Source organism: Alosa pseudoharengus, unplaced genomic scaffold (genome assembly GCF_046254945.1).
Source record: "Alosa pseudoharengus isolate Yale_2024_CS ecotype anadromous, Long Island Sound unplaced genomic scaffold, YU_APseudo_1.1 YU_APseudo_1.1_scf_9, whole genome shotgun sequence".
Classification (NCBI taxonomy): Eukaryota; Metazoa; Chordata; class Actinopteri; order Clupeiformes; family Clupeidae; genus Alosa; species Alosa pseudoharengus.
In genome coordinates, this window is record NW_027468881.1 from 19,677,611 (window position 1) to 19,693,082 (window position 15,472).

At 39.3% G+C, this 15,472-nt stretch overlaps 1 protein-coding gene across 1 annotated transcript; it reads left to right on the plus strand.

Annotated features, from left to right (window-relative positions):
- Positions 1-2,279: 2,279 nt before the first annotated feature.
- Positions 2,280-15,301, plus strand: sypl2b (synaptophysin-like 2b). The gene is made up of 6 exons (XM_076277211.1): positions 2,280-2,434; positions 2,651-2,725; positions 5,740-5,861; positions 5,961-6,180; positions 10,998-11,186; positions 14,382-15,301. The coding sequence occupies exons 1-6, from the start codon at positions 2,417-2,419 to the stop codon at positions 14,517-14,519; spliced, it is 762 nt and encodes a 253-aa protein (XP_076133326.1). The 5' UTR covers positions 2,280-2,416; the 3' UTR covers positions 14,520-15,301.
- Positions 15,302-15,472: the final 171 nt, after the last annotated feature.

Genomic DNA, 15,472 nt, shown 5'->3' on the forward strand with positions numbered 1-15,472 from the left:
ACACTGTAGCATCTGGCCAGTGTCGTGGTATTGCTTCCACGGATTATTAAATGCTCGAGCTTTACTAAAACCCAAACAGAGTGCTCTCTCCCTAATCCTGATTCAGTGTAGCCTAGACTGGCGCCTGACTATGTATCATTTAAAAACGATAGCACCAATGATATGACTGTTAATCTTAAACAAAAGCCATTGCAAATGTGGTGTAGATGTTAACAAGTAACCCATGACCTTAATTTAATTAATTGTATACCAAGAGTGATACATGTGCCTTGTTATTCCTATACAGAATTATATATAAGGCAGTATCTTTTGTAGACCGAAGGTCCTCTATGGTCCATTAACTCACTGTCTGTACAGGCTACTATCACTGGGTGATACTGTTGTAAGCATGATGTCTGTTTATTCTACCAGGTCTGTCATTCAATGGCATGTGCCCCTCTGAACCCTTTTTATCATTTCTGTGTTGATAGACTTATTTATTACCCATTGGGTAAATCATATTTATCAATTAGGCCCATCCAAGGCAGTGAGTCTAATTCTGCCGCTAATGAAATTGTCCCCATGCATGTGATTTGATGAAGGGTCCTGCAGCAAGGGTTATCCCATGACTGTACATCATGTGGTGTGAGGAGAGGAGAGTGGGATTCTGTGTCACTCATGCTGCCTCACTCAAAGCCCCACCCCCACCCTTCTGAGGCGTCTGGCCTAGTGCAGCCATTCCACTCAGAATTTCTATGCTCTAACTGAGGCACATTCTTCTCCCCTGCAATGGCCTTGATGAGAATGCTGGAGGGAGACTGTAAGCACTTTCACACCGCCAGCATAATGGAACCCTCAGACTCACCCTATCAGATGTGCCGGTCGCTCCACCCTGAGATTAATCTGGACTCTGGAGCTTTTGTAAGGGACTTGCCTCGCACTGGCACATGCAGCTTGGACACTGACAGTTTAAAAGGAGATTATTTTAGAAAAGAATATAGTGAAATCTGATATGCTATGACATGGCATGGCACACTGAACTGGTTACTCTGGGAACACGTTATAAATAGCATATCCCTAATAGTTTATTTTCTGTTTGGAGAAGAACAGGTTGCACTGGCTGTGATCTGTCAGGCTGCATTCCACTGCAAATACAGTACAATGCAGAGGCACCCCTCCCCCATGGCAGCTCAGGCGACTTGCTAAAGGAGAAAAACAAAGGCACTCTTATTCCTTAGAAATGAACCAGCGATAAGAGGAGGCCTCTCTCCAAACACCTTACTGTTCTTAGTCTGTCCGCTGGGTGGTATGCTAATACTCTCGCTTGCTCACAAAAAACCTGCTGTATGGATGCACTCTTTGTGAGGATGTAGAATATAGGCCTTTGACATTGCTTTTGCAACCAAAACATTATACTGTGTGTGTATTTATGACCAGTTTCCTGCATTTGTTGTGATACAGGCCTGTTTTTACAGAAAGATATATTAAGAATTGACATAAAGAGTGAATGACTTGAGAGGTTTTGAGTTGAAAACAAGTTATGCTGTGACTGTAAATCACAGGAGAAAAATATGTTTCTTCCAGAACAGTATGGTAAAATGCTAATCATTTTAATTCCATTAAAAGATGTGTAGGGCTGTGGCTGCCTATGATTCACGGGGAGAACATTCTCATTTAGTTTTGCGCAATAACTTCATTGTCATACAGAATAAATAGTGACATCTTGTGGTTATTATGGGGTAGTGAGGGCTTTGCAACAACATGGACAACGTGAGTTTGTCTAAATATGAAAAGCAACTATGTAAACCTATGATAGTAATGGAACAAAATAAATCCATAAAGAATTTAACGTATTGTACAAAATGTTGTTTTTTTTTTTCTTAAAATGAATAAACGATTTAACATTAATCAACTCTGTCTCTGAGACTATAGGGCCAGCAATAACAAAAAAGAAAAAAACTAAAACGGTTGAAATAAATAATCATCTTCGTATTTTTGATTTTATTCAGGAATATATGTGAATTTTCCGTCGTGTATCGTCGTTTAGTGTTTTAAACAGATGCAAGTGCCATGCCCACTACAAAATATGGGACCCTGAGAAATTTCCAAAGGTTATTTTTGAGGGACGGCCCTTATCTGCAGTGTTATCAAATAGTCTACGCCATTAATTAAAAAAGAAACAAAAAAGAAAAAATGCATAAAAAAGCAAGATCCAACAGTAGTAAATGCAGCAGCTGTCATAAATGTATCAAATTAGTATTTAAAAATAACCAACTGTTGCTTTAAGGTTTCGGCCTACAGAATCACGTGTGAAACAAGTTTCTAAGAAAAAAAGTTTGACAAGTCTAGTGCAGACAGTTGAAGACCACCCCCGAAAAGAGTAGTAAAATCAAAAGTACGTTTACTACCCTTGTGGAACTTCAACAGCAACAGCAAAATGGAGGGGATTACACAGGTGAGAGGGAGAGAAACGTTAAAAGATAAGCGATAAGATCAGAGTGAGGCTCTGGTCATGAACTGGCCTGATGTGTATGCTACGCGGCGCTAGCACTGCATTCTGCTAGTAGCCTAAAAAGATTTCACTTGTTCACTCTGTAAATTTAGTCTACTGAAGACAAACGTTTAATGTGGTGAATTAACTAACTTTTTATGTTAATGTAACCACTCGCAGAAAGTCATGACAGCCTTCAGTCTTGATATTGGACCTTTGAAGGAACCCCTGGGGTTTATTCGAGTTCTCGAGACGGTGAGTTTTTGTCATGAATTATGTTGCTTGGCCAAATACCTTGTATGAAATAACGCTGACCTTTGAAGCTGTCACAACCTTCAAATGACACATCTTCTCCTTGTCTAGTTTTTAGGTTTAGTTTAGTTTTGGTTTTTAGGTTTAGTTTTAGTACGTTTTAGGAAAGTTACATTAAGCAGGTCGCCTCTGCGTCGACATAGGTTAGATTTCCGCATGTAACTTGGCATAAGTTTATGTGTAATGGTGTGAGTTAGCTAACGTGACTTTCTCCACTTCAGTTAGCTAACGTTATCCTACTCCCTGAAAACATTGACTGTAGCGCTAACTTCGGTGAGATGGTGCCAATAATTTTATCCACTCTCTTCTGGCAGCCTTCTTTCTACATGGACTGTCTTACGCCTTGTTTAGGACTTTGCCTTTGCTTTGGCTTAACTGAATTGTCTGTTGCAGTGCAGGCCTTCTACCCAATCTACACTTTTACCATCACCTTTTTGCAATCAAGAAGAGCCAGGCAACTGCAGACCTATCCCTATATTTAATGAGTTTAAAAAAAGATTGTTCAGAATCATACATCCGGCTCCGGATTTGGATCATCCCTTAGGTGGGCCGAGATAGTGACCCTTAGATGACCATAACCAGCTCAGTACTTTTTAAGACGCGCACACACAGATCGACATACAGACGGAGTTACAATGCCTTTTACCTCCTCACTGGGCACGAGGGTGGCTATATCATTAAAACATTCCCTCTAGAACTGAAGCTGAACAGAACGCTGTTTCAGAGGCATTTATCAGGCGATATTCTTCACAGATGAGCAAGAACTGCAACAAATAGGAAATGACTTTCACTTGACATTCTTGCTGAAAACTATGAACAGTCAGCTGCTATTGACCCACTTGACAGAAGCACACTTTTTGCTGTAAGCAAGGGAAAATTCATTGTCCCATGACTTCTATAGATAATTATCGGTGCTGGTCCATCAGATTGTTTTACTTGACTGGAAAATGAAAAGTGGTGAACCTGTATTTATGTGTGATCACAGTTGTAACGGTATAAGTTGAGCTTCATCAGCAAAAAAAACCCCCTCCACTTCCTGTCAAAAAAAATGCAGTTTAGCTGAGGAAACCAACTCTTTGCTTCTGTTGCTGTTGAAAGTGTTATGAAAGCAAAAGTTCTACAAACATGTACCTACAGACAAACTGCTGAGATTTTAAAACGTCATTATTTTACTTTCATTTCTTCTGAACACCGCAGTATGTAAGGAATGCCTCTCTTGTAGCTTTTGTCTTCAGACTGAGCTGTGTTACACTGGTCATTTTAAAGGACAACTCTGTTCTGAGAGAACAACCTAAGGCCCATTTTTGGATGATAATAAGTGTAAACATTTGTTGGGGCCCAAAGCAACGTTAATCCGAGTAGTTTGAGTAAGGCTGGACATTAATATGCATTTATAACAAAATATCATATTGTGACAGACTTGAGGGAAAGTTCACTACGTCAGAGTAAATAGCAACTTTAAGCCACTGACAAAGCTCAAAATATAATTTTGAGAGGAATCCATTGACAGCCAGACACTAGTTTGGCATTCGGTTATCCACTTGTAAGGACTTCTCCTAGCAACATGACCAGAAGAAGAATTTAGGTAATGCACTGACTGATTAAACCATCCTTTTTTATATCCTTTCTGTACACTTACAATGTTAGAATTATGTCAGTTTGTCTGCATGGACCCTTTTTACATTATCACAGAAGTGTAATAGTTTGAACTTTGTCAGTGTCTTAAAGTAGCCACATACTTTGATGTAGTGAACTTGCTTAGTATGGCTATGTGATATTTCCTTGTAAATTAGTATTCTTGTCTTACTCAAAACTACTGTCATTTTTGTCCTCAACGAAAGTTTACACTCTTCAAAAATTCCAAAAATAGAACCTAGGTTGTCCTTATCCCAGAGCTGTCCTTTAAAGTGCCCATATTATGACTATTTTTCAACAAGTTAAAATAGGTCTATGAGTTCCAGAAAACATGTTTCTGAAGTTGTTTGCTGGAAATAGCTTGTAGGAAAAGATTCTTACCTACCTCTATTACACTCCTTTTCAGTCCCTGTCAAAGTGTGCTGTTTCTGCTGCTCATTACATATTAATGAGCTGCTGCTCACTTACCTACGCCCCACTCAATTAACTGTTACCAGGATTATTCGTGCCAAATCAACAAATGCCTCCAGCCTAGCCTGACCATCTTGGCTTTGCTTCATACTTTATGTCAATAATGCTAAATATTACCCAACAACTACTGTGCAAAGGTTTAAGCTTGTATCTACATTATTTTCTGAGATATGTAGGCTTAAAAAACAGTTGAACTTGTAGGCTTGGTGTGGAGAGGTGGGGTGTTGATTATGCAACGTCTGAAACACGGCAATTCAAAATCCCCTAACATCTACTACACCTTCGTTTTACATAGTATAGCCCGTAGCTAACACTTAGCCTACCATAATCTCTATGTAAAACGGTTAGCTTGCTAGCTAGCTATCTAACAGTGGAACTTCAGTAGCCTACAACATAAGCTTAGCTATCTTGTAGGAAATATGTAAGTGATGGAATTAGAATGAATCCCATGAACAAACAGATAACTCTTACACCAACCTTATTTTGTGCCTTTTATTCACGTTTGTTCAACGATTTAGTAAGTATAAATCCTTTTCCCTGCCCACTTCGATGCAGTTCCATAGGTTTCCATTATATTCACGTAACATAATTGCCCTAAAAGGAGGTGGTGGGTGGGAATATTGAAATGGTTTGGCTTGTGACGTCAAAAGCCTTGCCGATTTTGACCAGCTCACCCTGGAGGCTGAAGGCAGGATACATCCAGAAACCCTTATCTCACTCAAAACAGCATGGGTGTTTTTTCATAATATGGGCACTTTAATACTCTGTTTATTATTTCTTCACAGCCAGGGCGTTTGCCAGTGGCTGACTTTTGTTTAATTTAATATTTACTTATTGGGGTGCGCCTGCAGATTTTTTCCATATTTGCATTTGCAACGACTGGTGGCTACTCTGGAGAGACCAGCTTTAATGTGCAGTGCAAGGGACTACCCGCACCCGTCGAGGTTCTCGCCAAATTTACCTACCCCTTCAGGTGAATTGCAATTCAATTGTGTAGATATGTTTATACACTTCAATTTTAAGCCATGACCTCATTATGACTGATATTAATTAAATCCTGTTCATCTCCCAGGCTGATGAGCCAGCCATACTTAGTCCCAACCTGCTTGAATGCCTCTGCCGTCACCACCCCCGCCAGCTCTACTCCACATTACCTGTCAGGAAACTACTCCTCATCTGCTGAGTTCTTTGTCTGCATTGGAGTGTTTGCCTTCCTATACAGCATAGCTTCCCTGGTCATCTACCTTGGCTATCAGCAGCTGTATAGAGAGACAAGCCGTGGCCCAATTGTGGTGAGTGTGTTCAAACCCATGCCTGTTTGTTTGCCTATCAAGTAAGAAAGTCTAGGTAGTCATCATCAGTAAAGGCATATCTGTTTTCAAAGCTTTTGGAAGATGTTTGGGGTAAATTAGACTGGGTAGGTTGGCCTTCTAGTGAGTGATCTGCTCTGTCTGAAGATACACCGGCTCACGAGTCGGACCTCATCAAATACTTTGCATAGTTTCAACAGTAGTCAGCATTTGTTACCCTCTTAGTTAAACATGTCTACGAAATCTGATTAAGCAAACATCTTCTGCTCAAAATGCTTTTTGTATGGTAGTGAAAGCCAAGCATGGGCTAAGCTAATTCGGGTAAAAACACCATCGATTTCACTGACTTGTTGACATTAAGCATTTCATTTGTGTACCATGGAGAAGCTGTGAGGAATGTTTTTGGACCAAACCATGTTGGTTTACAGCAGCTGCTGTCACACCAGAGGCAGAGGTGGGTCTAAGGTCACCTCACAGCACTGTGTAAATGAATCTCTTGGAGGGTGTGTCCTGCTAACAACAGCTGCTCTGGCCCTTTGGGCGGGAGGCCAGCATAAAGGCATATCAGGGGCCTTTCCCAGATGACCAGCCACTTGATCACCACCATCAACTAATTTACAACCGCCAATGGACACAGTAGTTTGTCTCTGAAGGAGTAAAAGACTTATAGTTAAAATAATCTTGTCTGAGTAGTTGACAGGAGTGTGTGTTTGTATATGGCCGTAAAGGCAAAGCCGTGGAGGACTGTTGGACCATAAACACAACACTGTAGAAGGACACTTGTATAACATTTGTCACAACTATATTGCCTACAATATACTGTACTTTAGCCCAGCTTCGTCATTAAAAAAAAAGAAAGGTGAATCTCAACTATATGTTGCCACGTACACATGTGACCAACAGTTGCATAGTGTGCCATCTTCAATCTGAAGTGTATGCAGCAGTAAACAGTTTTTTTTCCAGTTAGTTGCATACAGTATGTATTCTGTTGTGAAGTAGTTATTGATGAGCAATATTAGACATAATTCTGAATACTGAAATCATGCTGTTAGGGTGGCTTGCTGCTAACCCTCATGTGAGAAAACGACATGAAATAGATTCATTTATGACTGCATTGCGTAAACTGGGAGTGTAAGTAATCCACTACTCACATGCTACTCTTATCATATTTCCTGCTGGCACCACCATAGATAAAAACTCTCACCCAATATTTGCACATCACGTACAGACTCTTCTTACAGGGAGGCTACACCGGGATTCCGTTCGCGTAGCGTCTGCTGCAACAATTAGCTTCCACTATACCAGTGGTCCCCAAACTACGGCCCGCCACCTCATTTTTGGTGGCCCCCCAAAACATGTCCGTGGTATATACGATCCGGCCCGCACGGGAGTACGACATCGTCAAACTATAACCTCCGTAATTTCCCTCATTCATTCTCTATGGCGGGTCTTAACAGTACACATGTAATACTATTTCTGTCCACTGGTGGTTGTTTTGGCGCTGTTTCGCGTTTGCCATCGAAAACGGAATGAAATGTATAGTAGGCCTACTGTACCTGCAAACAATATAAGAGGCCTCTGCTGACTGCATCAGTGCTCAAAGTATTCTAAAAGTTCAATTAATTGTTAATAACTAACTAACTTCTATTCAAGTCATAATTCTGGAACTTTCTGGTATAATTATTTATATTTTTTATTCACTCGTTCAAATATTCATACAGAGTTCACAAAGTTCTCATCAGGTGAGTGAAAGTTAGAATGGTGGTCATTTCAGATGTTTCTGCCACCACTTCATAAAACTCATAGTTTGAGAACTTTAAATTTGTAGGATATTGCTTGTTCACAACTTGAGCTGTGTATGCAAAGTTCAGAGTTCAAAATATACTTTTGGGACTCCCTGCTTATAGTTTTGAGAATGCTAGTATTATTTAATTTGAGCTACATTTTACACTGATATGGCAAGATAGCAATACAAACACAGATAACAATGGTATTAAATTGCAATAGCCTATAGATTAAATGTAATGGAATATTCAACTAAGGTAGACTGTCTTTGTTCACAGCGCTAAGCTATTTATGTTTATTGATATACTCAGAGTCCCTGGCCCTCTCTTAAAAAAAAAGTTTAGGGACCACTGCACTATACAGTAATGAATGGATCTGGCTACACAAGAAGTGATGGTGGCGCGTACTTTTGACAAAATTAGACAATTTTTCTAAAAATTATTGTCAGTTTGTGAAGTTTAGGCAAAGTAGGAAGTAATGTTAGGAATCTCTGATCAATGTGATTGGTAAGGCTGGATCAATGATTTCAAAGTTAGTGCCTGTCGCGATGCAAGTGTTGGAAACGTTTCCCAATCAAGAGTCACCAGAGTTTGGATTTTTCCAGGCTAGCTAACAGAATATATTACAGAAAACTGAATAGGGATATTCAGTATGAACCATATAGACAGATATGTACAGCTATGTGCAGTGTGGTAACAGGACCAATGTAGTGCAGAAACAGTTATCACCGGCCATGCCGACTGTGAGCAGGGGTAGCGGAAAGTGAAAGTTAGAGGCTGCGCCTGCGATCACACAGTCCAGGCTACTGGAGGCTAGTCTGGAAAAATCCAAACTCTGGCGACTCTTGATTGGGAAACGTTTCCAATCATTGATCCAGTCTTACCAATCACATTGATCAGAGATTCCTAACGTTACTTCCTACTTCGCCTAAACTTTACAAACTGACAATAAACAGTCTCAGCAATGTATGTGGGTCTACCTTAGCTGTAAATAAATTTCTGCATTTTTCCAACTGCACTTTTTGACGTTTGCAGGTGTTGCTGCTTCTGTTTATCACGTCACTCGTCGCTGATTGGCCTGACATTTTTCTTGTTTGAGGGAAATGGTTATGAACTATGTTGTTCCAGACTAGATCTCCCTGAAAGAAGATCTAGGTGGGTGGGGCCAGGCTACCTGGAGGCAGGGCATAGCAAACAACTTTTACAAATAACGAATCCTGATTACCACTCCCCTGCTGTCTGGGGCTTTCGCCAAATGCATGAAATACAAGCCTTACTGTGAAAGACAGAGGTCTTCTGATCCTATAACTCTAATGAAAGAAATGGTTTCTTTTAACACGGTGGAGAATGGTCCTTCATTTTTGCACTCTCTGGCTGACAGTCAGTCCTAGGCTCAATTTAATTTCCAGGGAAACGTTTTTATATTTTAGCCTATGTTAAAGCAGGATCTAGAACAGTGCGTGTCTGGCTTGTTGGGGCGTGGCATCACGATGGTTGCTTCATGTTATGCGATTTCTAAGCTAAAACATTTTTTGCCACATACAGCAAACATCACCTCACCATCCGCTAGCTGCCTGTGCCCTGAATACACTGTAAAAAAATGTGATCTCTGGACGGCCCAGGCTCCAAAAAGTAGCAACAACTTGGTCCATCCTGGACCATAAAAACATAACAAACTGTTCCAGCCAATCACCAACAAGATGTGCGTCTAGGAGAGTTTCAATTGCACGGGAGGGAAGAGGAGGGAGTAGCAAGCTAGCTCTCTGCTTTGTTTGAATGTCAACAGAAGTGACATTACCCAACATCGCTTAGAGTACCTTTAAGTAAAATTAGCCTGGACAATAAAAAAAAAAATGTTTGCACCTTTTCACCCTCAAAATCTAAATCCACCACTTCAACACAGCATATTAAGACCTTATGGTTAGCAGAAAATTGGAATGCACATTCTGTAATATCTTTCAAATGTGATGTCAAAAAAGAAAACAGTTTTTTTTTTTCCACACGTATGCACAGCTACCACATCTGATCCATCACATCATAGTGGAGCACACAGCAGATGCAATGCAAACGGAACACTTCAGTTTCCTGGTGTGGCCTCCCTGTAAAAATACTGTGTACAAATATTATATATTGTACACAATAAAAAAAACGGAAACAAATGTAGTTTCTTGCTAACACACCAGTATGTTTCAGAGTTGCCTGATGACCATAAGACCATAAGAGGGTGTTATTTTTAGCACCTTTTGAAACAAACTGTGTAACTACCTTTTTAACATAATGGATCTAAATGCAGTGTCCTTCCCGGTTTCATTGACAGCAGTCATACTTATCTGATTGGATGTCATGTGCTTTCTCTTTGTCATTATCCAACAAAACATTGTGCTACACTACAGTATTAGGATTCTAGTAAAAACTGCATAATTACTTACAAGCAATATACATTTGTTTTGGGGACAAATACAATTATTCATATCTCTAGTGTCTGTTTTATTTTTGGCTCAGTACAACATTCTTTTACTTTGCCTAGTAAGTAAAAGTGAAGAGCAAGCAGTCACGAGGTGAAATTAGTCAGTCACACCCGTACTCTAGTGTGTACAGACTTGTCTAACACTACCCCTGTCAAGGAAGCTACCAGTGACTACTGTAGTCTCCGTGCACTCTGAAAGTCTCTTACTATAAGTAAGTAAAAAATAATCAAATATTCCCTATTCTTTTAAATAATATAGTCAAGCATATCTTGTTCACCAAACAAAGCTAGGAATATTTATTAGCCAAGATATCCTTGGAATTGTTTTCAGATATTATGGAGAATCTGGTGAAAGGTCACCCAGCAGATTGTACAATGGAAAGCATAATTAAGCTTGAGCTTTTCAGTGGCCTGTATCTGGGTGTGCCTGGGTGCCTCTGGTGATGTTTGTAATAACTCCTGATATTAAGCTATCAGTTCTGAGATCCTATGTGTCAACATTGTCAGTTGATGGCGGTGTTTAAATTCATCCGTCCTCTTACCAACAGGACCTGCTGGTGACTGGTGCATTTGCTTTCCTGTGGCTGGTGTGCTCTTCTGCTTGGGGTAAGGGCCTCACTGATATCAAGTTCGCCACCAGTCCGTCTACTCTGGTCACCATCCTCAGTGTGTGCAAGGAAGGGAACACCTGTACACCAGGTGCCATCCCGCACATGGGACGCCTCAATGCCTCAGTGGTAGGTTCACAGTCACAATTTTCCTATAACTTTGTGTTTGTGTTTAACTTTGCGAATGGAAGATTTGTGTTTGTATTTCCCTCATTACTAAATGGATAGTTTTCGTATGGTAACATTATATGGTCATTATATACAATGTTCCACATTGTCAAAGATATTTCAACTTCCATTACCATAGAATTAGAAACAGTGATAACAGTAATCTTTTCATAAGAACTCTGGTCCATGTAAATCCTGAAAGAGATATTAAATGAATGTTTTGAGGAGATGATTCATACTGTACTATAACCATAACCTTACCATAACCATATCTGTCTATTAATTACAGGAACGTCTGTCTGTCTATGTGTTTGTTATTCGTTTATCTGTCGGACCGTTCGTCCGATTGATTGGCAAGTGTCTTGCTACGGGCAGAAGTGAGTGCAGTGCCAAGTTGATGTTGTTTGGATAAGAAATTCAAAAGATATCGTCTAATATATTAAAAGAAGCACACATGGCTTTTGCCGCTCACAGCACAGCGCAGGTCCAGAGAGGGTAGAATGGGTAGAAAGTCAAGATGCAAGATCTTTGGACGATTATCATGTCTGACCTCAACAATATAGAATGCGGTTTGCTTGCATAAAACGCGAACCGGTGGGTAGCCTATGCAGTGGCTCAAAACAATGTGAAAATGTTGACACTTCGAATAGCCCAGGCTACTTTGGACTGCCTTTAGACTTAGAATAAACAAACAACAATTCCGACTCCAAGGTCCCAAATAGAAACAAGCAATAATCGTCCCAAACATAATTGCAAAAAACATGTTAAAAATGCCCTCAGAATTGTCGGATTTTCATGAGAAAATGTTTTCAGTGCCCGCTAGAGTGGCACCTCAAACAATAAGTTTGAAGAATGTGTCTTAATGAGTGCCCTTCTAGTGTTGTAAACATAATGCAAGACCCTATAAGGTGCTCCTTAAAATGGCCTATACTTGACGTTTCGTATGTGTGCCCTTCCATTGGAAAAAGTGCCATTATCGAATGCCCTCTTTACTACCCCTACATGCCAGTGTACCAAAGGGTGTCATTTCTAGTAGAGAATGCAGTGGAATGCAGCCCTGTATATTGTACTACATGTGAGAAAACATAAAGAAATGCCAACGTAGGTGCACCTCTAGTGGATAAAACGTGATGCAGTGAAGTAAAGGGTGTCCCTACTATATATATATATATATATATATATATATATATATATACACTTTACTGATCCCCAAGGGAAATTCAAGGTCCCTGTAGCTTAAGACATCACACACAACAACATAAACTAAACTTAAACAGGGTGACAGTAAAATATACCAAATCAAAGACTCACATGAATGTACTAAGGATGTATAAGCATGAGGCGCTTGCAGTGACAGGGCAGGGACTGACCCTGTGTTTTAGTATGCAGTGGTAAGGTGCTCTATGAGGTGTGTGTGTGTCACGGTGGTAGTGCAAATAAGTCCAACTGTTGTATCGATTTAGGGATGTTTCCCAGTGGATGCCCCTGCAGTGGATAATATGTGATAAATAGGTGCCTTTACAATGGGATAAAGTTGATGTTCCCTACAGGTGTCTTTCTGATGGAAGAAAGAAAATCATGAAGTGCCCTCTCAGATAGCACTGCGTCGCTATTAAGTGGCCTTGCAATGGAAAGGAACATATCTTTGCCCAGTGGCTCATAATCTGTCCATGCTTGTTACATGGTAGCTTTTTCCGTGGGGTTGGGCCCCCTGTCTTGTGAGGTGTCCTTTTTGTTTTTTCGCCCTGCCATTCAAGAAGTCTCTGCACGTCAGTGGTCCCGAATCTAAGGAAGTTTGAAGTTTCAGAATGCCACACATGAAAAGCATGACCAGCTACAGTAAATGAGTGGTAGACAGAGCGTGATGTCACTTATAGACAACCAGAGTCACATCGTTGCAAATTTCATATGATGATGCTTCATTCCACAAAATGGCTTCTCTTCTCTATCATCAAGTTAGGCTTTTCAATAGACTAAACATATAGCCTTAACTCAAAACAGCTTTTAGGCTTATGTCATTTTGATCTGTAAAAAATGTCAGATGCAGCCATGCTTAAATTCTAGTGTATTATACAAATACAATGTATTATTATATTATATCTTAATCTGTCTCTTTCTTTCCACAATACTTGCCATCATTTAAGGAGTTGTTTTTAAATATCAGAAAACCTGTGCATCTGTCATACTATCTAGTCACACACCAATCACACAAACTCTCATCCAATCTTGATTGGCAGGTCATTCCTGTTGCCAGAGTAGTTTCCCATTTGAGAGAAAGCTTCAGTTTGCTCCTGAATATTGGAAACCCATATTTAGCTGCAAAAAAAAGGACATCGACAACATATCAGATGTTGAAAGTGACTGAAACTTAACTATTTTGTGGAAAATTTAAGCTCATTTTGAATTTGAAATTTGTGTAACGATAAAGACAAAACAAAAGTAGGAGCATTTCACAGTTAATTAGTTAAACTGGCACCATGATTTATATATATATATATATATATATATATATATATATATATATATATATATATATATATATAAAAAAACAGCATTTCAGAGAGGCAGAGTCTCTCAGAAGTAAAAGTGTGGAGGTATTCATCACTCTGTGTAAACCTGTGTGGGAAAATAATGAAACAATGTAAGAATAATGCTCTTTCATGTGAAATTGCAAAGGATTTTGGGATTTCATAATTTCCTGTCCTGTAGTTACATCATTTGAGATTTCATCATTTCTCGTCCTGTAGTTACACCAATCAAAATGTGTCATTCTTTTTTAAAGAAACTAGAACGCCACATGGATACAAAGCACTCTACTGTCAAATACAAACCTGTCAAATACTTTGAAAGGCGACACAGGAGTTGAGACTTCACAAATGTGCCTAACATCAGCATGTTCCAAACAAGTAGGCTACAGGCACTTTGCACGTCTTACCACGTAGGCTACCTCACTTTATTAGTTGGCTTGAACACTAAAATATGGGTCACGACTTATTGACCATGGGAAATTGAAGTTCCCAAGGCCAGACCAGTTAAGAAACACTGGCTTAGGTGCCGCACCTGAGACTTTATAATGTAGGGTAAACCCTTCCATACCGTACTTTTCTCTAGAATCCCCCTTGTGGGTGACTAAGCTTTCATATCTGTTCATTTCAGACCTTTGGCTTTCTTAACCTCATCCTATGGGCTGGAAACTGTTGGTTCATCTTCAAAGAAACACCCTTCCACAAGCCAACTGCAGCTCCCCCTGCTGATAACCCAGAGGCAGGAGAGCAACCTTTCCCTGGACGGTAGAAATATCTGTGTTGGCTTTCAGATTTACTATGTCAGGTGAAATAAAATAGCTTATATTGGCAATACCTATCCATTTTACTTATGAATGTCAGATGTGAGAACGTTCTGTAGAAGGAATTGTTATTGGATTGGTTTCATGAACGTATTGAAAGTTGAAATAGCAGATTCAAGCAAAAAAGTTTTTGCTTTAAGGTGATTTTTTTTTTTTAAAACAAGTCACTCTAATATACACCTCAATTTTTTTTTTCACATGCTATTTTGTGTCACTTTGGTGAATTGGCATATTAAAAAGCTGAACTGTAGTGTATGCAAAATGTCCGTTATTGTCATCTCACATCTGTCATCTGTAAAAAAGGTTTTTATTTTCAATAGAAACTCTGTAATGATCTCAGATTGTCAACACACTACATTATACAGTATATTGTGTTTGTAGACTAATAATAAATTTTGATTGTGCTGAAGTAAAGTTATGTTATTCTAAAACGTAGACAGTGATTGCCTTATTTTTTTACTGTTTATGCTCTCGGCACTCATTTGTGAAGACAGGCAGTGGGGTGTTTAATTAGGTTTTTTATCTGTTTTGGTTATTTGTTATTAACATTTTGCTGAAAATTAACATGGATTTCTAATAAAAGCGTTAAAATAAAAGCATTGCTTTTTTGCTTGTGAAGACTTTGCAGAACTGCAATATTATGTTGTCTTGTAACATTGTTATCAAGTTACATTGTATATTGTGCATTGTTGACATTGTTATTATGTAATAATAAATAATGTTAACATTGGTTGTGTGCAGATATGACAGTTCCTACAATACTAATTTGCTTTTTGTTAAAAGTCGTTAGTTGTCATACCAAAGAGCAAGATAATAGCATCTATTGAAGTCCTAAATATACACCAGACAGGCCTAGAGTATATCAGGATGCAGGCTGGAGCATCAACAAAAAATGCCCAAA